The sequence below is a fragment of the Panulirus ornatus genome, chromosome 18, assembly GCF_036320965.1.
Source record: "Panulirus ornatus isolate Po-2019 chromosome 18, ASM3632096v1, whole genome shotgun sequence".
NCBI lineage: Eukaryota > Metazoa > Arthropoda > Malacostraca > Decapoda > Palinuridae > Panulirus > Panulirus ornatus.
This window is the reverse complement of record NC_092241.1, coordinates 28245736-28272030: the sequence shown is the minus strand read 5'-3', so window position 1 is coordinate 28272030 and position 26295 is coordinate 28245736. Positions and strand designations below refer to the sequence as shown.

General features: G+C 42.6%; 1 protein-coding gene across 7 annotated transcripts in view; it reads right to left on the bottom strand.

Annotated features, from left to right (window-relative positions):
• Positions 1-26295, bottom strand: part of LOC139755016 (uncharacterized) — a 118402-nt gene that overhangs the window by 46595 nt on the left and 45512 nt on the right. For 6 of the 7 annotated variants that reach the window (XM_071672929.1, XM_071672927.1, XM_071672933.1 and 3 more), the window contains exons 3-4: positions 24302-24328; positions 13315-13353 (exon numbers count right to left, since the gene is read on the bottom strand). In XM_071672929.1, coding sequence (XP_071529030.1) covers positions 13315-13353; positions 24302-24328 — 66 coding nt within the window. The remainder of the gene's footprint in view (positions 1-13314; positions 13354-24301; positions 24329-26295) is intronic. The other variant, XM_071672931.1, reaches the window with a different exon arrangement.

The window sequence follows — 26295 nt, the reverse complement described above, 5'->3', positions numbered from 1 at the left end:
GGTTATCATGAATGCTGATGTGTATATTGAATTCATATCATCTAAATGTGAGTGTGTGTGTTCACTTAAGATATGAAAAGCATGTTTATACATCTGTGTTCATTTTACTGACGAAATGAGGGCGTGTTATTGCCATCGAGCAGTGAGAGAGGAGAGCTCTTACTTCGTCACATGATTCTATTCCTAAGACTTTCTTCGTTCTCACTATAGGCTCAAACACGCCATCACCTCATCAGCACAAATATAGTCGTCGTTTCTTTACCGTATCATTCTACCCTGAGCAACAGTCAAAAAAAAAAGGTAGAAAAAAATAGGGAATGTCGAGGAAGCCAAGCAGGGAATTTCTTGTTGGGTGTTGCATGTTTAATTCGTCTGTCCATTAGGAAGTTGTTAGGGGGAGTAAGTACATAACTGCACCGGCCCTTCCCCGCCACTGTTATCAACCCTACTTTGAGAGTAATTGTATCAACTCCACCCTAACACGCTAAGTGCCTCACTCCTCTTCCTCTCTATCCCCTCCCCTACCAATATTCTCTCGCTCCTTTTCACCCTTACCATAATTTTTTCCTCTCTCTCTCTCTCTCTCTCTCTCTCTCTCTCTCTCTCTCTCTCTCTCTCTCTGATATAGACTTCACATTTTGCATTATCCTTTGTTTCTTTTTGGCTTCTGAGTCCAGCTTTTCATACCATGGTGCCCACGTGACAGTATATGACGTAACTGTCGTACGGAGAGAGACCCTCAGCCGATGTTCATCATCCATTAAGACGACGTCCAGCTTGAAGATGATTGTCAGGAAATACGTCCTTGTTACTTAACTCAGGTTATTACTTACCAAACGCGTCCTACTAGCAAAGTAATCTCATTTCGTCCCTCAGTTTGTGGTTGCTTTGGTAAAGTATATTCTTTTTTAAGCCACACACACACACACACACACACACACACACACACACACACACACACACACACACACACCAAAAAAGGCCTCTATTCATTGGCTAGGATACTTTGAACTGAGAGGTAATGGCGAGAGAAAATGTAATCATGGGAAATTTTCTGGGAGGTCTTTGATGTGAATTGAAATATCAGCGTACAAAGTTAGTATTCGAATTCGAATAATAAACGGTATTTAACTCGGCTACGCTAAAAAGGAAAAGAACATCAGGACACCAAAGTGGATTACGTAATTACAAAGCTAAAGTAGTGAGGCTGCTTTAATCCCAGCAGCCCCGTCTGCTGTAAGCAACTTTGCCTTTTGAGTGACCCAGAGTGAGGGAAGTCCCGTGACCACAACATTATAGCCTACGAGTAGACGAGGGTGCAAACACTCGCATCACTTCTATGAGAAGTGCCACAACCCGTCAGTGTTTATGTCAATTTGCGGCTATAAAAAGGTTAACCAACAGTGTATCTCGTTATGGAAGGAGTCTCGCAGTGTACTGGAAAAACTTGAGGCAAATTTTCGTAGTCTAGAGATAAAACTATAAAGAAAAAAGCTCATTATTATAATCCCTGGGATACTGCGCTATAAATGGACTGTCTTTGTCTGTATCATAATGCTCAATCCCCTGTCATTAATCGTGAAGGGGAATCGACAGGGTAATACCGCCTCTCTCTGAGTTGTTGTTAAGTAACGTTCGCGGCTCCAGTAATTTGCCAGGCCATGTAGCAAATGGCACTCGCTTGGGAAACTGTCGTTACATCTCACTTATGATGTAGATGACAAATCACTGACTGGGGGAAGGCTGCAGGAGACACTGATGGTATATTTGTAACCACGAAATTAGAATGCAGCCTCACCCGGGGCGGAGTGGGAGGGAGGCTGTAAGGAGACGGCGTTGGTGACTTTGTGGTCGTGAAATTAGAGAGCAGCATCAGCAGGGGCGGCGTGATGCTTAGAGTGATCTCTCGGGTGTTGTACACCAACTTCTGAACACCAGATTCTAATCGTGCTGTAAAGAGCGTGTGATCATGTGCAGGTTACACTGTTGCTGTATGATGGTGATAGGTGTGAACATGCGCGTGTTGTTGTTACTATACTTCGGTAACTTTATGAAGGCGTGCCTGTGGCTATTCCACGTAAGTGAGCGTATGATCGTATGCATGTTGCTGTTGTCATTAGGCTCCAGTAGGTATGTGAATATGTGTGTCTTATTACTCATGAATGTTATTTTACAGCGTGGTCAGTATTTATGTAAGCGGGAGTGATTGTAGTCTCACTTTTATCTTACCCGTATAGTAAGGAGAAGAAGGGGCGAGTTCAGTTCGCTGGGATTGTTAAACGTTGTCAGCCACATGTGTCAGGGAGGTAGATCGTAGTGAGCGACTGGAACTGAGTGTGGTGGACCGCATAGACCTTTACGTGACCGATGAGAAAGCGCTTTGCTAAATGAGTGACCTGACAAAGTGGGTGGAGTGAAAAAAAAATGGGTAACTTGATGAAATATATGACCTGAAGAAAAAAATTGGTAAAATGGTTGACCTGAAATAACGACTGGTGGAGCAGAACGAATGATTTAACTGTGAAGCACGTAGTCAGCGACTGGCTTAACGTAGTAGCTTAAATTACCAATGTGATCATCAGTATGGTACGGCCACTACAAGTGAGAAGGAGCATGGAGGAACGAGCCGGCGGCGTCATTTTCCCTATACACCAGGAGTCATAACATACTCCCAGAAACCCATAACTTCTACGACTAGATGACTTTAACGGGGAATTCTGGCCGAGATGAATGAGGGATCTAGGATCGATGAAATGCCTGACACGTTGACACATGCCCATCAGAAAAATGCTGGGTATGAAGAAGGCTGGGAAGGTTTTTACCCTCCTGTAGGAACAGGAAGGCGAAGGACTGGGATCAGAGACATTCCAGGATAGCATAATGAATTGCCCTATTGAGCAGTTAGCAGTAGCTGGCAAGAAGTGGGCCGGAATGAATTACGGTAATAAGTGGCAGGCTGTGTTTAGTGCCGTGGAATGGAACTGCTGATGAACGACTAGCAATGACTGGTTTTGGAGTAAGGTTAGATACCACAGTAAATGACCAGTAATAACGAATGGGGGAGTAGAATGAGTTATCTTGTTGGGAACTGGCAGTTACGAGCGTTGGGGCGGTTTTTAGCTTTTCAAGTTGAAAGACATTCACTGTCTACATGTACATAAACAAAGCATTTCAATGAGAATTTGGGTGGAAGGCACATGTCTAAGGGTAGGTGGAAGCCAGTATAGACCATACGGTGGGTACAGTACATAGACATGGGAGGGTGACAGGTGGGCCCGAGAGGGCCCCAGAGACCCAAAGGGTCCCCATCCCGTTAGAGAGGGATGGAGGTCTAGGATACATCATATACGTGGCTAAGTTAATACAGGAAACTGACAAAGCAAGTTCGAAACATGCCACACACACAGTGTAGCGTACAGTTGTTAACACTGATAACATGGTCAAGATACAATATACAGTAGACACTGTGGTTACAGTACGTGCTCGTACGGGCAGAATGACACCAGGTGTTTACAAAGGTCAGGGGCATGGTGAATATTGCATATGGCGTCAAAATGTGTTCAAGGATAGTACTATCATTACTCACAAAACTGTTGGAGAAATATGCCTTAAGGTCTGAAATCAGTGATTTTGGGAGTTTCGCTAATGTAGTGTCGTCAGGTGCAAAACAGAGTCGGTGTTTATAATGTTCGGGATCATGGCTTCTTGCAACACACCACATTTACCTTTACCCTAACCGTATTCTAGCAGTTCCAATAACACATTGCCTTGTACTGGTCCGTTTTCTTCCATACTGATGTTTCTGTAGCCTAAAATGATCACAGTACACTATACCACAGCTACTTCGTCTTTCACAATCTCTCAAGAGCTATTCTTCCTCGCGGGCAAGTACAGTTTGGTCAGCTCTAATTTTGCCTTTCCTTAGACCAAGGATGGTGTCGGGGTCTGAGATTGTTTACATAGCCATGTTGCTTGTGTCCGACATGTGTAAGTATCCATAAGAATTGGGTGCATAGGCCACTGTTGTCGGCTTCTGTAGGCAGAGAGTGAAAGACTGATGTAGCAGCAACCGGCTTCTTGCAGAGCACTCCTTCCGGGGCGTGTTGCAAAACCTTGTTTGGAGTCTAAGAGGATTACAGCACGGGCCCAGTTGGAGCTGCAAGAGATGTCTCACTGCCATGAGAATCCTATAGAGTTCACAGCAAGTTGAGCTTGGCCAAGGGCTAGGTCGACACATTATCTAGTTGTTCACATATTACACCTTGTAACATATATGGACTGAACTAACCCTGATGACAATTTTCGTAATCAACTCAAGAGAACTCTGATGTGCCAAGGTTTTCAGGATACTATCGCCAGGAGCGTAAAATTGGAGACGGATGTAGGGTTTCTGGGATACTCAAAAGGAGCCTGGCTCTCGTGGTGACCGGGTGGGGGAATAACAAGCTTAACTCCCGCTAGGCCCAGTGCTTAGGTCCCTCATCACCGGCGGGCCGCCCTAAAGCACAGAGCCCGCACCTCCTGAGTGGTAGGGAGGTTTAATCTCGAACAACAACAACAACATTCTAGGACACTTGACCCGAAAAACTGCATATAAGGCCTTGGAAAGCGGCAAATTACTGTCGTGAGCGACCACCTAGCGGTGGATCAGAGGGAGCTACTGTGTTACGAGCGGCACGGGTGAGTGGTCAGTGAAGGGCGGGGTCGGGTTGGCTGGCCACGTGTCGGGGGTGACCATGATTAGAGAGTGTGAGGGGTCGGCTTATAGCGTCCCCACCGTACCTCCTCCAACAGTGACCTGTGGCTGTTGCCTCAGAGTTTGATCGATGATAATCCACAGGTCGCGGATCTAGACACCTGTAGTGACCTAATATTTACTACGCTATTACCATTTTTCTGAAGCCCTGATGCTCGCGTCTCATCAGAGTTTGTAACGAAAAGTCTTGTGGTACAAACGTGGCGTTGAAATGCTTGTGCCATCTTCATGCTTTCTTTTTTCATTACCCGCCTGCGTCCTTTGAACATATATACAAACTATACCGTATGACAGTGGCACATACAGCGAAGCGCAGATGTATCCTTTACACAAATCTGAGCAGTTTACTCCGTCAACACGCATTCAAAGCCACATTCTTTAAAGAGTTAAAGATACCATTCAGAAACTATTATATTTCAAGACACGACCATAGTTGATGCTTCCACTAAATGCATATCGTCTGACAGGTGATTAAGTTACTGGGAATGGTAGAGACGATACAGATGCCAAGGGAGCGACCCTTTATCATGGTTTGATAAATGTGTGCATCATACCTACAACACATACCTCATCTGGTCATTTGGAATCGTCATACCAGATTGTCTGGCTTGGAATGATTGTTGGTATCAGGTCATCTAAAGCGGCCCGTGGCCTCTATATAGACCAGTTAGACACAGATTTCCTGCAGATAAAGATCTTCAACACCTTCCACCTCCGGGTTATCACCACGATTCCGTCGGCTCTGGATTAAACGTCCGGAGTTCTTTGTGACGATGACCGAAGGAGGGCGGCCGGAACTGACCAGTGGAACGCAATCGAGTGAACGTAAAAACGAAATGGAGTGAACTGATGAAAGTCTCCACAAAAGACAGGTCTCGATCTCTCAATCAAGGTCTGGAGATGGGGTGTGTGGTCAGGTTAGACAGATGAAAGGCGCGGGGCTGAGGGAGGGGAAAGTGGAGGGAGGGAATGCCTGGTCAAGGGGCAGGTGAAGAAAAAGATTAGACACTTAATTAGTCAGCTATTTAGCCCAAGGTTAAGGGGCAGCTGCGAGAAAATGATTGGGACAATTAAGACGTCAGCTGTTCAGAAACGATTACCGAAAACGTCAGAATTGATTTTGATGTCTATTGAACCTTTACAATTATGGTTTGATTCATCCAAACATATACTCTCATGAGGCGTAGACTAAACAGTCATCATACATCCACGCCTAAGGCTTCAGCCAGATGAAATGATCCATGTACAGGACAGGGGATGGATAGGGAGGGTTCAACCTTCTGCTGCTCCTTGAAACTGGGACGTCATTTTTTGCTACGGTATCTTCTCTGCGTAAGCGTCCCCCAGGGTAATTTAATACATATGTTATTTATCTAAGTGATTGTAGCTGCTTGATGAAGTGATTGCAATCGCAGGAGCGCTCGGCTTTCCTTTGATTCATTTTTCATGTGGTTATCAACACACACACACATTTATATATGATATCACTAACACCATCAGAGAGAGAGAGAGGCTGAGAGGGGAGGCGAGTCACGTACTATATGGAGAGAGAGAGAGAGAGAGAGAGAGAGAGAGAGAGAGAGAGAGAGAGAGAGAGAGAGAGAGAGAGAGGAAAACTAGGTTACTGACAGTAGAGAGCCGGAAGACTGTGCAGCACACGAGCAGTCAGTCACTGTGTTGATCTGCTAACCATCATAATTTTGAAACAAACAATAAGGTTAGGTCTTCCAGTAAAACAGTATGAGCGAAACTTTTGACTCAGAAGTCCTAGCACTTAGCAACAGCAATCCCAACAGAGACTCCGATTTAGAAACCTATGAACGAGACGAAACAACACTCCCGTTCCTCTACTCTACAATTGCAACCTTGAGGAGCGCGTGGGCTCCCTCGAAGCATAACGAAAGGACGTAAAGGCCGGTCTCCCATTCATATACCTCAGCCGTTCATTAAGCAGTGGAAAGTGTGCAAGATCGGCTTGGCTAAACGCGGCAGCCGTGATCGTAACGTCTATCATGTCTCGTACCAGTCCGGTGTCTCATAGCCCGAGTCTCAAGAGGAAATTTTCCCTGCACGGTCGCTGGTTCTGAAGGGTCGTGTGTGTGTGTGTGTGTGTGTGTGTGTGTGTGGCGTGAGTTTGCTTATCTGTGGCCGAGGGTGAGACTGAAGGGTTATTAAGCCAAGATGAGCTTACATATATACGTCCTACTAGATGAACTAGCTCTTATGCCAAGTGAGTAGATTTCCAACGGTAGATCAAGTCTGAGACAATCTTTTTCGTATTAGTAATATAGTGTTGACCTGGAGAAGTGATAGTTAAGTGCCTACACAAGTAATTGTGTTTTCAATCAAGTCTAGAAAGCCGGAGATCGTGAAATCAGAATAGACTAACTCGCATTTAGTGCAGATAATAGAGATGAATGATGAGCACATTAAGTATATTAGGGGGCTAGGCTTCTGATCCTGCCGTCACCACTTACTGCAGCAGACCAGGACCTTAATAAAGGTGGACAGTGAGAGTGACGTCGTTGTCGAGTATGGTCGTGTTTGGTTATGGATGGCTGGACGTCTGAGGCGCCGACACAGGAGCCGCCTGCAGCCCTCGAAGTGGGCGGACGAAAAACATTGTTATGGGCCACCGCCAGTCAGGGATGGCTTGGGTGTCCCAGCAGGGTGTGCCGCCACTGGTGGTGGGGACGAGGGAGGAAGAATGACAGTGTAGTCTCGGCACTGGCACACACACACACAGATTATCGATCAAGAGGTAATTGCTCGTTTGATGAGTATGAGTATACAAAGAGCGTCTCGTTATCTGGGGGAAATGATTGGTACTTCTGACATTAACTCGTCATCTAGGAGCAACTGTAGAGTAAGTGCTACATATCCATGAAGGGTCACTCTTTTGGAGGGTTGCTACTTGTCTGAGGAATGGTACAAAAAATATGATTAGTCGTCAAATCAAGTAGTAATCAGTCACACAGGACTGCAACCATCAAACTTGAGATTAGCCACTGTAAGGCCACGAATGTATCAGAAGAATGTTACGTTATCAGGTGGAGGAATGGGTTACTGTGGCTTGACGAGGAACCGGCCATCCAGAGTATCTGTGAATAAGGAGGAAGGAAGGTCAGTTGAGGAGCGAATGAATATTCATTCGAGACCTCGACTGGTATTCTGGACTTCGTCACTTCACCAGGAAAGATTAGGGTAGTGACAAATATGTGCAAGTTAATGCAGTGTTGGTGAAAGTGTGATTGTTCGAGTTTTGAAAGTTCATTCTGGAGGAAATGTTTGAAAGGCAGAAACTTAAAAAAAAAAAGATGCAAATGAGAAATATGGAAAGTTATGGTTGAAAAGTTGACAATTATAACGTTAGAAAGAGAGAAAAAAATCTGGGCTTTTGACACCATGGATACTCAAAGAGAATTATGGTTAGATTTTTTTTTTTCTCTGAAGAAAATATTCGTATCATATGAAAAGGATCTATCCCAAAAGATACGGGAACACCTTCGAAATGTTAGAAAGAGAGCAAGGAAATACCAAATAAGTACGAAAATTAAGAAGGATAATTTTAAGAATTAGCAGGCAACGTAAATTAAATATTCCATAGACAAAGCAACGACCCTTGATGCCTCAGAGCAATCATTATCTATGTTATAATCTTTTAACCATGAGAGAAAATATTTCTTGATGAGGAACATTTAAAGACACACTACAGGAGTTTGAAGCTTCTTATGGGAACGCTGAGTCAGTAATATGTGGGAGGTAAGATTCTCTTTAATGTGTAGAATGGATACAGTTAAGAGTAAATGTGAATAAGAGCAAGGTTATTAGGTACAGTAGGGTTGAGGGTCAAGTCAATTGGGAGGTGAGTTTGAATGGAGAAAAACTGGAGGAAGTGAAGTGTTTTAGATATCTGGGAGTGGATCTGGCAGCGGATGGAACCATGGAAGCGGAGGTGGATCATAGGGTGGGGGAGGGGGCGAAAATCCTGGGGGCCTTGAAGAATGTGTGGAAGTCGAGAACATTATCTCGGAAAGCAAAAATGGGTATGTTTGAAGGAATAGTGGTTCCAACAATGTTGTGTGGTTGCGAGGCGTGGGCTATGGATAGAGTTGTGCGCAGGAGGATGGATGTGCTGGAAATGAGATGTTTGAGGACAATGTGTGGTGTGAGGTGGTTTGATCGAGTGAGCAACGTAAGGGTAAGAGAGATGTGTGGAAATAAAAAGAGCGTGGTTGAGAGAGCAGAAGAGGGTGTTTTGAAGTGGTTTGGGCATATGGAGAGGATGAGTGAGGAAAGATTGACCAAGAGGATATATGTGTCGGAGGTGGAGGGAACGAGGAGAAGAGGGAGACCAAATTGGAGGTGGAAAGATGGAGTGAAAAAGATTGTGTGATCGGGGCCTGAACATGCAGGAGGGTGAAAGGAGGGCAAGGAATAGAGTGAATTGGAGCGATGTGGTATACCGGGGTTGACGTGCTGTCAGTGGATTGAATCAAAGCATGTGAAGCGTCTGGGGTAAACCATGGAAAGCTGTGTAGGTATGTATATTTGCGTGTGTGGGCGTATGTATATACATGTGTAATGGGGGGGGGGGGGTTGGGCCATTTCTTTCGTCTGTTTCCTTGCGCTACCTCGCAAACGCGGGAGACAGCGACAAAGTATAATAATAATAATAAAAAAAAAAAAAAAAATATATATATATATATATATATATATATATATATATATATATATATATATATATATATATATATATATATATATCCAGTAAACATATCAAAGGATTTGTACACTACGACGACGAAGACCTCATCTGCAGCTCGTGAGAACAGAAGGATTCATCTCATAGAGTTGTATCCTCATTTGAAATCCGAATTTACGATGATATTTCCGTCCACCTCATTATGAATGTCACTTAATCTACATGCATTCTAAATCAGGTAGATTAGCAAGGTAAACCCCCTTATGATGTTCAGGAAACTCCTTTCTCAGGATGCGAGAGAAAGCTCGACTTTTTCCTGAGCTGTAAATGAGGTTACTAAAACGTAAAAAGCTTTACCTTCTAACTTTAGTGAGTGGAACGTGACTCGACAATACTAACACTCACCTGCAACGAAACAGAAGGAAATTGTTAATGTTAATTCTGGAGAGCGATTTGTGTGACAGGTAATATACTCATTTAAGACGCATGTTGGCATAACACGTTATGCTAAAGCAATGCGTCTGTCCTGTGGTTCTGTTCGATAATATCTGTTTAGTTCATTACTGTTTAGGTAGATCAACCGCATAAAATTTCGCCGAATTAAGAAGATATATTTTTTTGTATGTATTAATTCATTTCGTGAAACTGCTGAACTTACAACATAGGTTCTTTTAAGTATGCAAAGAAACAGTTTTTATGTCTTTGACTTGAGATATTTCGTAGAGTAATTACTGAGTATATTATACTGCTAGAAACATTACCAGTATTTGTCCTCTCTCTCTCTCTCTCTCTCTCTCTCTCTCTCTCTCTCTCTCTCTCTCTCTCTCTCTCTCCTTTAATCTATTTCTTTTTCATCTTTGCTCGCAGTTTCTCGCGTTAGCAAGGAAGCGCCAGGAACAGACGAAGAAAGGCTGCGTACGTTCACGTCAATTCTCCGTCTGTCATGATCGAAAAGACACCGAATCCCCAGCCCCGTGTCCACAACCAGGCCCCACAGATTTTTCCATGGTTCCCCCAACCGCTTTACATGCTCCGGTTCAGTAGACTGGCAGTACCTCACCCCCTGTATACCACGTCGTTCCAATTCACTTGCAGGCCCTCCACGCCTTTCACCCTCCTGCATGTTCAGGCCACGATCACTCAAGGTCATTTTTACTCCATTCCTTCATCTTCAATCTGGTCTCCCCATTCTCCTTGACCCATCCACTTTTGACTCGTATATCCTCTCTGTCAAGTCTCCTCAATCATTCTCTCCATATGTCCAAACCACTTCAGCACACCCTCTTCAGATTTCCCAACCACACTCTCCTTATTACCACATTTCTCTCTTACCCTTTTATCACTTTCTCAATCAAACTACCTCACAGTATATATTGTCGTCATACATTTGATTTCCATCACATCCTCCCTCGTCCACTCATCTTCATCTACGGCCCATGTCTGGCACATCACCGGGACTGTCTTCCTTCAAACTTAATCATTTATGCCTTCCTAGATAAGGACCTCTCTTTCCACACACCCAATCACTATACTTTTATATGTCGGACATAAGCGTCATGACCATCTCGCTAAACAAGTCTGTCTGCTCCAAGCCCATCATCCTTCAGACTTGGTCTAATTAAAGGCATAATGCGAAGCCCATCATCCTCCAGACTTGGTCTAATTAAAGGCATAATGCGCTCCGAGCGAACCGCATTTGCCCGTGAGGTAAAAAACCTCAAAGAAGAAAAAGCTGCAGCATTGTGTACTGTGATCATTTTCGGCTTAAGAAACATCAGTATAGAAGCACTGGACCCATACTAGACAAAGTGAATCATTGATGCAACTGCCAGTATAGGCAGTATGCTCTCCTTTCACATACTCAGCCAAAAGTCAGTCACCAATTTTTGGAGTTTCTCATTCGAATCTGCCATCAGTAATATGTTATCGGCATAATAACATCCGACTCGTTTTCCAGACCCTCCTCACCCTACAGACTGACTGTATACTCGCTCGTCTTTCCAAGACCCATGCATCTGCCTTCCTACTACCCTGTCCATAAACGAATTCAACAGTCATGATGATATCACACACCTTCGCCACATGTCAACATTCACGTGGAACCACTCACTCTCCTCTCTTTCTACTGGCACGCACGACCTACACTGTCGATAAAAACTCCCACTGCTCTCTCTCTCTCTCTCTCTCTCTCTCTCTCTCTCTCTCTCTCTCTCTCTCTCTCTCTCTCTCTCTCTCTCTCTCTCTCTCTCTCTCCTCCATATATATATATATATATATATATATATATATATATATATATATATATATATATATATATATATATATATATACATAATGTGGGTGTGATTACTGTTTAAGGATGATGCTGGAATTTGCCTAAATGCTTGAGGTTACATCGCGACTGGAGAGTCATTTTTGAGTGAGGAGAATACAGTCTCGTCAAAGAGGTTCTCGCTGTCCCTGCTAATGAGTGCAGCGCAGCCTTCAAACTGCAGGACCCTTTTGATGGTAGGTCCTGGGATTAGAGCCTAAGGACACATCTGTGAAAGGATCCTTGGGTTGTATGATAATGATAATTACCATTTGTATAGTGTGGGGAGAGAGTTTAACATTCCTGTTTGCCTTTCTTAAAGCCTGGTCATATATATGCTATGTCTTCACTGTTATTGTTATAAAAAGCGCGCGCGCGGGCACACACACACACACACACACACACACACACACACACACACACACACACACACACACACACACATACACACATATTCCTATCCTAAGTCAGGTATCTATTTATCGATCAGCCCTGAGGGGGCCGACTGCCGCGTGCAGGATTTGAACTCTGTTTGGTCAGCTACGCAAGAGACTCCATCACGAAAGCCCGAGTGTGTGTGTGTGTGTGTGTGTGTGTGTGTGTGTGTGTGTGTGTGTGTGTGTGTAATTCTGCCTGTTTACATTTATTTGTTTGCTTTAAAACGTTTAGCCTAAATAGCATCATAAACTTTTGCACAGGGCATAAATACATGCGTTCTGCATCGACTTTCTGTACCCCCCCCCGACTGTCATGCCGTCATCCTCAACTCCCCTCCAACACTCCATATCATCCCATTCACAAACACAGCCCGAGTGTGACAGGTGCAGAAAGTGCGATCTAGCATTGTCGGAAATATAAAGCAGGCATAGTCGTATGGCAAACAGTGCTAGGAATGAGAATGGAAGAACGTGTATCCCAACAGTGCTGGTGATGATATACATAGATGAGAAGTACAGCTTGGCACTGCTGAGAAGGATAGGGACAGTGCGAGTGGTCCATCAGTACAGAGAATAGGAGAGTTGGAGATTTACTGCGTGTGGCATGGCAGTGTGGCGTGGATGAGAGAGGCCAAGTGGGTGGTTTATACTACCGAGAATGAGAGACAGACAGAATGTGTGTCCTGAGAACACTGGCGCGAGAGAGACGCGAGGCAAGTACCCTAGGAGAAACGAACCAGTACGCCCTCAAATAAGTAACTAAAGTTTACTGTATAAGAATATTGAGAGGCAGAGTATGTTACCCTGGCAGTGCTGAAGATGAGAGAAGCGGAGCTTGTGGTCATCTGAGGGAAAGCATTGTCGAAGGAAATTAGAAAAAAAGAGGTTTTCATAACGTGTGGCGTAGGTGAAGAGACGTTTGCTGCTTAAAGTGAGTGTGTGACTAGCGATGATTTCAGGGAATAATGAGATGACAGACAACAAGTTAGCTGAAAATGTCAAATGATATTAGAAAGAGCAGAGAAAAAACAGCGTACATCAATATGACGATACTTAGGCAGCAACTACAAGGCACAAGCAAACAAATTTGTCTGTTAGTATTTACCTTTGGATGAGTTCTCGCCAAAGTAATAAGAACCGGACACTGAAAATGAAGAAAATATTTCAATATCACGACAGAGGAAAAAAAAAAAAATTGAAAAAAATTTATCTGACATGATCCAGTGTGTTGTGTAATATACGTAACATTAAGAAGTAATTTCAACAGAATATGATTTGGTTGGTATGCCTTCTAATGTAACTAATGATCCTAGTTTTTCGATGATATATATATATATATATATATATATATATATATATATATATATATATATATATATATATATATATATATACATATATATATACATATATATATATATATATATATATATATATATATATATATATATATATATATATATATATATATATATATATATATATACCCAGAAGAATACAGTAACAGGATATTCTCATCTTTTTATCGAGGAAGATTATACAGAGGGCCATTGAATGTCTTCATCTTGGCACCAGATGGCAGCACTTACCGGCGCGCGAGTATGTGCTACCGCCATCTGTTGGCTCTTATGGGAACTGCGCCTCAGTGAGTGTTACAACCCGCACGCAACACACACACACACTATATTTTCTGCATGTTTGGACGTATGTTACGAAATCTTGCTTAATGACCTTTTGTTGATGGCCATTAAATCCAGGTATATGCATATGATCAAGAAACATACTGTTCTAATGTACATAGTATGTTATGCTAAGCTACTCAATCTAAATTTCTTATTCATCAATTTGAATACATCCGATGGTACGATCAACGTAGACTTGAGACTAAATTGTAGGAATGTATAGCTGTATGTTGATGTAGGCTTACTGTAGAGAAATAGAAGAAAAAATAGTGCTATACTGTAACTTTGAAAGATATACAGCTTCTAAGTCTTTGCTCATACTAAGTATAATTAGACACTGTACTGAAATATCTGAATATAAAGAAGAGTTTTACTGGAAATTGTTACGTCAAGAATAAAGAAATGAATGAGGCAAAAGGCGTGACGAGGGTTGCTATGCCATTGAATTTGAATTCTGTTATATTCAATCAATTAAACCTTTAATTTTTGCTTCACATCAAGTAACAAGAATCTTACTTATACTCACAGTTTAAACGGCGTTGTACTAAGTTGCATCAAGCATTATTTTTTTTTCTGAAATCTTTAAATAGTATCACTATATTCAAAGTTCTATTTTATATTTTATACCAGACTCAAAACATCAGCCCCTAGTGAGTTTGGCCACCCATTCAAGAGCTACGATACAAAGAACCAAGCTTCTGAGAAGGAAAACAAAGGAGAACGCGATTTTAAGATACGCATCACTGACGCCAGTGGCTCGGGCTTGCACACGACCAACCCTCAGGTGTATTTGTGCATTACTCATCCTTCCATTTCCATTTAGTAAGAATCCTCAGACTAATGCCTTAAATCCGGTATAGACGTTGCTGTTCATTATATTTGACATCAGCAGAAGGTCACGTTACTTCTCACAGACTCAGACCCGTTTCAGATGGCACGTTACGGTTGAGCGTACTTGTATCAACTCTACGGGATGTTCACGCCAAGTTCGGTCACCAGTGACGTCGTCAGTGCAGCAACCTTAAACCATCTCTCCGGGATGTTCACATCAGTTATGGTTGAGGGACTCAAGCACCTCGGAAGAATGAACTTGACTCCGTTGTCTTGAGAGGCCAAAGCGTCTCACGTATCGACAGTCACCATATGGTAGCTTGATCGTATTCAGCATCTGATGCCTCTCATGTTAAGAGTTCATTTCCTTCTGTAATTAGTGTCTAATATCAGGATTGCCAGTTTTCTTTGTGACTCATCATTAGTTTTATGGAACAACAAACTGTTAGCTTTTTCCCATATCATTGAAAACTACTTGCAGATTACTTTATCGACGTGGTTCCATGTTAGATTACTATTTTTTTTTTTTTTTGCAAGTATATCACAAAACACATATTGGGTCTACCTGAGAAGATAAACTTCGGCATTTGTTGAGAAGCTTTACGACCGAGCTGCGTCATCCTGAGCAGCACATAAAGCCAGAGTATCTTGTCTTTTTATGGCATAACATATCAAAAAGTTTGGCAGTTCTTGATCAGTGCAAGAGATGTAAAACGGTTATGATATCACTGAATTAGTGACTTGAGAATTAATCTTTTTTAGGGGTTTAACGACGATGAACATGATGGAATGAATAAGATCCTGAACATGAAACAAAGTAACTGAGCTAATTTCAATGTTTGATGGCGATGACCGTAATAAATTCATACATATATAACTTTTATGGCCAACACTTCACTGATTACGGGTCGACCAAAATCAAAGCTCCGTTTATTACGATCAGCATATACAGCCGAAGATAAATGCTCTGGGACATGGCTAATTGAAGCTATGTATGAACTATTGTCTTGACACGAAGAGAAGAGTTCTTGGTACATACTCGACCAGTTTCGACGGGAATGTCAGACTTAAGGCGTTTCCTAAAACTTAAGTTTCCGACAGTACACTCTTCTTCGAGCACAAGTCTCGTTTCAAATCCAAACGTTGGTCTTCGTGATCGTAAATGAATGGCACAAGACTGCTGTTATATAACACTCATAACCAGATGATTGCAGCATCCATCTCTATCATAAGGAATGATTATGCTGCCAGGAAAAGAGCAATTTAGTCAGATTAATTGGCAGTTCAGAAATACACTACTTCCTTTCGTGAAAACTGAGTTGTGTCCCACTTTCTTGGTTGTTGGTCGAATACTCTATACGTGATAAATGTAATATGAATTTATGTTAGAGGATTTTAAGCCCTAAAGTCTTTGTCTGGATAAACGAGGCCAGCCAATGTGGTTAGGTTAGCATGTTCGCTTGTGAGAGTATGACTCTTTATAGGCATAATTGAGTGTGAATGAGTTCGCATCAGTATGTTGTAAGACCACTGGACACAGATCATAATAGTGTAGTAATATTTGTTGGTGTGTCTACCTCATTAGGGAAGTTATTCGACTGATGCAAGCGCTCAAGGGTGAATTTCTTATTGCACTAACTTGGCCATAAGCCCAGGTAAACGTCAATGCTCCTTGAGGCAGTAGGATGTGAGCAAAGTTATGGATGTGATAAACACGTTCATCACTTGTCACCAGCCAAGTAATGATATTCTTAATGGATACCTGACAAGGTCCTCTACTACCGTCTTGAAGCGGCGCTCGGAATAGTCCGACACCCTCCACGGTGGGGTTACCGACCTTGTCCTCTGTCTCTTTATAACCATACTGAAGGGTTACTATCCCTCTCTAACATAACCATACAACTGTCTCTCATTTTCTCCCTCGTTATCTACCGGATCTCTTGCTCTCACACCTGCTAACCCTTTTTTTATGTCTATTTTCCTTTCCAAGGCTTGGCTTCAAAGACGAAATTTGTCCATAATGAAGCGTTTTGAAATGCACTGTTATCAGTTTATGAATATGACTTTTCTGTCCTTGGATATGCAACTACCACAACGTTCGTCGATTGGTATCGACGGTGCCAGGATTCGTCTTGAGGTTATAGACAGTTGGAAGAGGAAGTTACAACCGACTGAAGAGGATATAGAAATTGTGGCTTTTTCCACCAATATTGTAGGTAATGGCCTTATCGTTCAGGCACACGTTCATAATGGTTTTTAATCGATTTTCGTAGTAGAGACAGCATTTAAGGGAAGAAGTTCTCCATGCAAATGACCAATATAAGTAGGACCGCTAATGGAAGCAAGCAACAAGTATTAGCAGGGGGAGAGGAGTGTTGGAAGACGTCCCCCCCTCAACACTTTCTAGCCACCAAAGACAGTGCATTCACCCCAGCAACTGCTCAAAGTGTAACTACATCGCTGATTTGATCTGGGGAACACTGCATTTGCTCCAGACCCTGACTCATTTACTAATGTATTGTCGATGTTTTACGAATATGTCGAAGTTTCACGATTCGTATTTTTATCAAAAAAAAAAGTCACCATTAATGAGTTGAGATTAATAATCTTCAGGATTCTAGAGAGGCTTACTTGATTACTGTTTTGATCGAAGCTTTAAGATCCTTTATAATAAGTTCTTACAAAAGCTTCGACAGAGGCTGTGACGTTTCTGTCCTGCATAGGCTGGGAGGAGACGAGGAGTCTCTGGAAACGCGTAAACCCCTGAGTGACAATGATCCTTTCAAGGAAGATTGACGAGTTGCTTTGACTGTGTGCTAACAACTTCTACTATTTTTTTTTTGTCAACATTGGAGGATTTGAATAGCTTTGGCTTCACAAGGCAATGTTTGAAGCCCTTAAGATATAATGTCTTTGCTGTTTATACTCTCGAGGTTTGCATTCATAAGCAATTCTATATCAGTTATCAAGAGGCTTTTAAAATCAGCATCTCTCTCGCCCAGCTTCCTAAAGCTGGTCAGCTGTGCATAGTACAATTAATCATACCATGTATCGAACCACATAAGAGACTTCCCTCTCTCAGCCACGTCCTTCCTAGATTAAAAAAAAAAAAGAATTCGAATCTCAGATCTCTGATTTAAAAAATTCGAATCTCAGATCTCTGATTTTCAGGCATTTCTTGTTCTCTTTAATTTATACTTTCTCGCGCCCTTGTCTATCACGCTAGTTTATCTCTTACATGTCTCATCCTCCTTTTCTCTTCTATTATCTCTTAACTTCGTAATATCTTCTTTGTCTCTTGTTCCTCTAAGTGTTATTCTTCCTCGTCTTTCATACTCCCTGAGTTTCTAAAACTTTCTTTTCCCCTGGGTCTCTCTCACGGCTCCTTCCCCGACCCCTACCTCCGTGTCTCCAGAGTACAGCTACCAGCTTTCATGCTGAACCGTAGCTTTAATGCTCTATAAGTGGTAGCAATTACAGATAATCCATCACAGCTTGATCCTTTAATCAGTAAACAAATACGTAGACCAATTAACCGCGAAATTAGAAAATTAATGACCATTAGCAGAAACTGGCATAAAAAAAAGGAAATCTTATACATACATATATCAGCACTGAGGTCATTAGAAAGTGAATTAACGTTTGATGTAATAAGAACTACTGTTTAGCTTCCCTAATTGAAAACCGGAGGTTCGTTTGATTGCACGATATAGGATACTGAATTCACTGTAAAGTAAGACCCTGCACTAAACTCTCTCGTATTGCTAGTGATTAAACCGGTGGATTCGTGATCTTCAAGTCGTATAATACGGGTCGAATTAATAGATCGTGTCGCAAAAGATTCGCAGGCTTGTAATCAGAGGTCTTCTTCACCGGTCTCAACCATATGTCGTGCCCTCGAGTCGCGTTCACAAGTCATTACTTCGAGTCGTGATACACAGGACGCATCGAAGGGTCGAAGTCTTTTGGGGTTCCTTTCCATAGGCGTCCACGTACATGTGCGTGCCGTTATCGTGGGTTCGTGGTCCTCGGATCGGTACGGCAGGTAGTATCCAGGGAATGTTACGTGTGGCGGGAAAAAAAGAAAGAAAAAAAAAGTCTTTCCAAGTTTTAGACACCATCAGTTACCTAGATGTAGACATCATCAAGTTGTCTTGCTACCTAGATGTAGACATCATCAAGTTGTCTTGCTACCTAGATGTATACACTAATAAAGTTACAGGGGTCCCTTGCTTTATCAGGAGGACGTCATCAGACAAACGCAGCATCTGAGAATATAGAAGCAGGCAAGATAGTATTTAACAGGTCACTGAACTCGCTCTGTTATAAGACAAAGACTGAGGGGTGAGACTGTATACGATGCAAAAGTAAAAACGCCTTGGGAAGAATTTCTTTTGTATCTATTTCTTTATAGGAGTACATCCTACTTTGCTCTTACGTTGCAGCTGTTATTGTGTGACGTATTCATTGATCATCTTGGTGAATTCTTTCTTCGTTAACAGATTAACTCAACGAGTTTAATCTGCGTAAGTTAAGGGATCATAGCTACGGGTATGTAAGATCAAATTCTGATTGTGAAACACTGGAACCTGATCATAGAATGAACCTGATATTACAAGGCAGTTGTGGATGGTTGACCTAGATTTCATACAACTTAAAAAGTATACATTTTCTGTGGGTCTCACTTCAAAGTCATGTGATGAACAGTTATTAGCCCTCATATCTCTATGAGTCGTAGGATGTTTGAGGAAAAGAGGAGGGAGGGAAGGAGGATTTGTTTTTTCTCTCTCTCTCTCTCTCTCTCTCTCTCTCTCTCTCTCTCTCTCTCTCTCTCTCTTCCATTTTTCAGACAGTTTGAATGATCCAAAAGCCAAGTCGTTAGACATCCCATGTAACCAAAGCACCATTCCGTTAACTGGGATGTTGAGAAGGGAGGCATCGTCTATTTAAACCAATCATCGCCGAGGTATTGCATCTCTACTTTATGCTCGCTGTACATAGGGTCGAGTCTCCTCCATTAAGCCTAATACATTCCTAGCGGGAAAATTGAAGGAAGTAATTATCTTTTCCCAAAGCGTCAACTTTGCGATTGGAAAGGACTACTTAAGCCAGAAACGAATCATAATGACAGTGGAATTTTCGTTGCTGCTACGAGAACAGTATAGGTCCAATTCAGAGATGGCATGTTTGTTGTACGCATTTCCACCACGGTACGCCGGAGGAGATGGGTTGACACGTATCGGTTATCATGAAGGCAAACTTTTTCTTATTCAATACATGAATAAATTTGGTATTAAAACATTTGCAAGTTACTCATTTTATCTATAGACTTGGGAAATGAACATATTTGGTCCTTGATACTTTTGTCCTTGTTTTTAAAATGCGGTACAAAGAAAATCAAAATGATTTCAAGTGGAGGGCTAAGATTTTTTTTTCGGCTCTCAAACCCAAAAAGCTTCTTCATTCCTGATCTATGTAATATCCTTGTATATACTAACATTAAGGCTCAAGCGATGGCAATCATTTATCACTATTACTGTCTCCCTTTTTATTCATTATCATTCATACCGACACAATTATACTAAAGCTATTAAGTAAACACTGTGTTTATCTCTCTTAGTGTGAACGAGCTTAAATTGTAATGTTTTTGAGAAATCTTTTTGGCATGACTTCGGGTCCGACTGGCCCCAAAGGGGAACGGAGAGTCACGTTACCCTGCACCTGACGAGGAGGAGTTAGTAATAAAAGATTGTATTAGAAGAAACCACACTCCGAGGGGAGTATATAGAGGACGTATGGTGCAAGAGATGATAAAATCCATGAATCGCTTGGCAACGCGCGTGTCGGCATCAACAAGGTGGCTGCGCAACGAGGAGGTGCCGTGATGATGACTGAGATCGAGTTGGAGGAGGAAGGGAAGTATGGAAGAAGAACGATAATCGAGGGAGCGCAGGGAGATCATGAGACCTAAGGTGAAAACTGACAGAAAATATTGAGAGAACTTGATTTGAGGAGGACGTTAGAGGCATTCAAGTTGACGTAAGTCATAGTGAATCCATACTACGAATAAGAAATATAGGCTTTATATCTTTGTACATCAAGATTTATGATAAGAAGAATATGTGAGAGTGAATAAAACATTGCAAATTAGCATGAGAAGGAATGTCGCCTTTGCCCATAAATCATCAAAAACATTCCTGATTGTATAGCTTGCCAGAGAAAATATAAAACACTGGAGATCACGATTGGTTTGAGGTATATATATAGAGCGAGTGGTACAGAGAGGAAGACCGAAGTCCATACTCACAATTACTGTCTGCCCACTGAGCTTATAACGGTCAGGATGGTGTGGATAAAAACGTACAAACACAAGCTCATGACTTTAAGGGTTCCTGTTTCTTTTCATTTATGGGACTTTAAGCATTATTACTTTGTCACATATACTCTGCATCCCCTGGAAATTTTGTTGAATGCCATGGCGTGCCTCAGCCACTAATTGAAGTCAGTTGTGGATGCGGATGCAATTCTACCAGTAGATTTGGGTATATATTTATATTTTAGTAATGGCAATGTGATGAGAACAGCTTAGGGTACTGTGAACTTCCCGCACCATAAGACTTACCAGGGAGTAAATGAATGACGTGACTAAAGACGTTAATCCTGCCGTTTTGCAAGTGGTATTGTTTGGACATGTATAGATGCTGGGGGCGAGGTATTGGAGAAGGTCCTGGTGCAAACAGGGTGATGCGTGAGTTTACAGAGAGGTCCTGGCGTCAGCACGGTAAGGAACGTGCCCGCGGATGGTAAGAGCCTGCGTGCGACATTGTCCATGTATAGAGTGGCTGACACGCAGGTGTTCAGAATAGCGGTGTCAGCGAGGTCAGGAGCATGACTGTGACGGGCAGAGTCGTTAGTAGGATGACTAAGCTTGCTGTGTGGTCGACGTGGAGAGGCTAATGCAGCTATCGTTCGTCAGAATGGCTGGGAACGTATCTTTTCGCAGAGCCTCTCAATGATTTGGCCATTGCAGCAGCGTTCTCTGCTGACATCTCCCTGTACAGTACATACACAGACGCCCCTCACTGATCACTGGCACTCTGTGCTGACGGCTGCCCGTAGAGTGTACACGAAGACGTCCTAACACTGACTGAATACACACACACACACACACACACACACACACACACACACACACACACACACACACACACATTCACAGACGAAGAGTCAGCGTTGCGACACACCAACACAGCTGACTCAGGTGCGAGTTCTGGACGGGGCAGCCGGCTCACAGCTGACCCAATTCTTCATCCTCTCAATGAATGGGCACCATGCGTATGCTGGTGTGTGTCTATTTGTGTTCATTTGTAATGTTAAGACATAAAAAGTACAAAGTTAAAAGATGTGGCAAGAAGAGCGTAAAAGTCTCTCCCAGTGACACGTAAATGGCACACAGACACCCACAGACATACCTCCACCAGTAAACACACGGACATAACACTGCATCATTCACTCCCCCGCCTGTGATCCGGCAAGTTTCCGCTTATGGCGTTACCTTGACAAGTCGTCCAGTCACCTGCTTCACTTACACCTTCGGGTAGTCCCGTTAGCTAATCCGAATCACAGCCTTCAACAATGAACGTGATGTGCGATCGGCACATTCTCAAATGCAAATGGTGAGGCAGGGAAGGATGTCGTGATGGTATAGCGAAGTGTAGTGGCTCCGACAGCATCACCTCGGTGTCGTTGACTCTGGAGAGCCTTAGTGCCAGAAGGTTGTATCGCTGGCTTCTTTTTGATACCTCATTTATTTCCCTCTTATCTTAATTGCTTCATTGGACTGGACCCCAAGATCCCATGCATAATTATGGTAAGGCTGCGCCTTATATGCAAGATTGAGCTGACGGCAGACAGCGTGCATAGATGGTGGATCATTAAGTGATGTGATGTATAGTTCGGTCTTTAAATGATCTTGAATCCCCGTACCGTTCTATATGTCCAACTTAGACGTATCTATGCAGTTCGTATGGGTTACAGCAGCAGTTCTTCCACCACCATATTCCCTCCCTGTTTTCGTAGAAGTGGAGGTGATTGAATTAGAGGAGGTGGATCGGCGATATGGAACAGGATGAGGAGGGGGTCGATCAGACAGAAGGATTCGCAGTAACAACACCAGCAGCAGCATCAGGAAGACGAGGTATGAACAATCACCCGAGCTTATATAAGTCTCTGTAACACTGAGCAGCCTCCCAGCACCGACCCTACCCGCTATCCCTCATAGGCACACAACACCTGGTTTGTGAAGGTGTACTAGTGACCCATCTCCCAGCACTTCCTTCCATTACACACACACACACACACACACACACACACACACACCACACACACACACACACACACACACACACACACACACACACGCTAACTGTAATTCACGCACTGGCCCGCCCGGGTTTGAATTCCTGGTGCGGTAGACAGCTCACAGTTACTACATTTGTTCATCCGTCTCCCGAGGCTGGTCAATGACTGAGTACCTGGCTTAGGATTGGGACTGGGGAGTTATGAATACTATTTGTGTTACAAGGACCGAGTTTTATATTCTTGTTGCACTGTTTCTTAAGCTTGTCTTTACTCCTATGTGCACACACACACACACACACACACACACACACACACACACACACACACACACACAAACACACCAGCCTAAGACAGATGCAGGTATCCGTTTATCGACCATTTTCGGAAATGACGAACACCTAGGTTGGGTGTGGGCCGACTTCAACAACCCTCAGGACTGTAAACCATGCGGGCCCGACCGTGGGCAAGCCGTGCTGATTAATGGTCATTAAAGCTGATCATTACACCATGGAGGCCCGTGTGTGTGTGTGTGTGTGTGTGTGTGTCAAACACCTTAAGATCTACAGCCACAGTTTTCTGGCGTCTTCAAGCATTTCTGATCAGGACGTCACCGACAGCCTCCCAGACACTCACACAGTTTGATCAGATTCCCGGAATATTCAAACAAAGGGCAGTACATAGCCAAGGATGAGAACCATTTTCATCCCTGAAGACCTGATGACAAAAATATGATAACAAGAGGACTTTTTAGTCTGAAAGTTTTGACTGAGCATTTCAGTGGAAACAGGAGTGTCAGTGTTACTCCTTGTGCTTTGGGTCACTCAACTCTCTCTCTCTCTCTCTCTCTCTCTCTCTCTCTCTCTCTCTCTCTCTCTCTCTCTCTCTCTCTCTCTCTCTCTCTCTCTCCACTTTCTTTATCTAATTCTCTCTTTCTCTCATCCTCTTTTATCTCTTTCTCCTTCTCTTTCTTCGTTACCATCTCATTTAGTGTTAGTTTACCATTACCAGACCATAATGCTCCACTGTCCCAAATTAGTGTTATCACAGTATAGGATTTCCCAGCCTTGATCTCAGTATTTCCTTTATCTCATTCTCTTCTTACTTTCTTCCTCTCTCTCTCTCTCATTCTCTGTAACCATCTCGTTTAGTGTTAGTTAGCCAACAATTGGCAGTTCCACTGCCCCAAATTAGTGATAACACAACATAGAATTTCCATACCTTGATCCTGCTGTCCGCTTGAGTAATCTGACAAGGAGAAACATACTCTGATAAGATACATTGTTTACATAAGATCATTGTCATGACTATACATAGTAAATGGAAAAGCTTGTGACTTCTCTGCTTCTCGACATAATCATCCTTCCATCTGATGTCAAGGTGAGCATAATTACAGAAACAAATTTGACATATATATTTGCAAGAGAATATGATTTAGAAAGATATTCATGAGATCACAAAATTATGATGCCATTCCAAGTTTAAATGTTAATCCTTCACATGTCATTGTATGTTGTCTGTCTTGTATATTCCATGGATTAATCTCGCAGCACAAGTTTAGCAACAATGGCAGCAACATCCCTGTATGTTCCCCAGCCTCCTATGTCAACTCACCACCGCCCGGTGCCTTTCGTAGGCACACAGTCGGGAAAATGAATATGTCTTGTGTTTCGATGGTGTGAGACAAATGTCTTTGTCTGGACAGAGTAAGGTATAAAATCGATACGATCTTATTGGGTTAGGTACTGTCCGAGACCCCAAAAGTTTCTTAAAACACAGAACATCACCAGATTTTTTCTCTTACGAGAGAAACAGAGAAGGAAAGAAGTATATGCAGGAGGTAGATCAGGTGGACTGGGAGAGATGCATGAATGAGCTCGCAGTCGTAAGAGACAAGACGAAGGAGAAAATTAGAAATGAAGAGGAGGTAATCATACGTGAGGTAGATGGGGTTCCAGAAGATATAGTGGCATAAGAAAAGAGAGGACTCGGAAAAAGTGGAGTGGTCGTGTTTGTCTAAATTATATAAAAACGGAAATTCTTTCATGATGACTCCGACCGTTTATTAGATTGTTGAAGATGTCAGAGTCCTGTAGTTATGCATACATCAGCAAAGGTCTCTTACAGTGCATGAATCGTGCTCTAATGAACACAGTGATATAGCCCATAACTGCACTCGTATAACTTTCCCGTCCACAACCTCGCCCCTTTAGCTCCAAAGAGTCGATGGCTGAATACATATGACTTAATCTTTAGTGTTTCGGGAACCAATTGGTATCAGTAAAGCCTCGCACCTCATTGCTTTATTTTTTCCTTTAACTGAGTGGCCAATAGGGCGAGATAAAGTAATTGGGCAGGGAAAGGGCATGTATAAAAACAGATATTGTTGAAGGCAATCGGTTGTAGATGTCAAACTCTAGTATCTTCAGTGCACAGACTTTTTTCATTTGTTACAATTCTCAGATCTCTATTCTGTATTCTCTGCAGAATAAGCATACGCAGTTTGGAGGTGATATGAATGAGAAAAGTAGAAGAATTGAAGACAGAAGTATCATAACGTTTACCATAAGATGTCTTTGCGTTTTCAAACCTCGCGATCATTGCGTGTGGCAGAGAGTTTTATATCGTTTCTGATACAATTTTTCTCTTCTACTCTGCCAGTAGGCGTCACTTTCCAGCCTCTCGCGTAGCTGTCAAGATTGGTAGCGTCTTATCACACAAGTTGGTTTGTGGAGGGAGTTTGCTTCTGGAGGTCCATATCCTGGGTAGGAGGTGGGTAAGAATGTGTTTATATGAGGTGATGGAGACTACTATTGGCTTATCCGTTTATCGCTGTTCTTCCCATCCATCTCTGTGCTGGGGATTTTGCTGTGGTGAACATCATAGGTATATGGTCAGTACCGGTGGGTCTATCCAGTTTGGTATGGATGTGATATACAAGAGGGTATGAGGATCAAGTGACATACGTACATTGGAAACTTTGGCTCCAGGTTTTGTTTGTCATAACATCCTCTCATTTTATTTTTCTTTGCTTCGCTTCCTGAGTTTTGCTCTAGAGTGTCCAAGTTCTAATGTTTGGCAGTATATATAGGATGGTTCATGTATTGTTATGTGTTGAAGGAATTAATCATCATAAGCTTCCCATGACGTAGAGGGATACAGTTGGAGATCCAGGATGACAGGCCCCAAGTTAAGTTATTAGTGTTGTGAGAAGG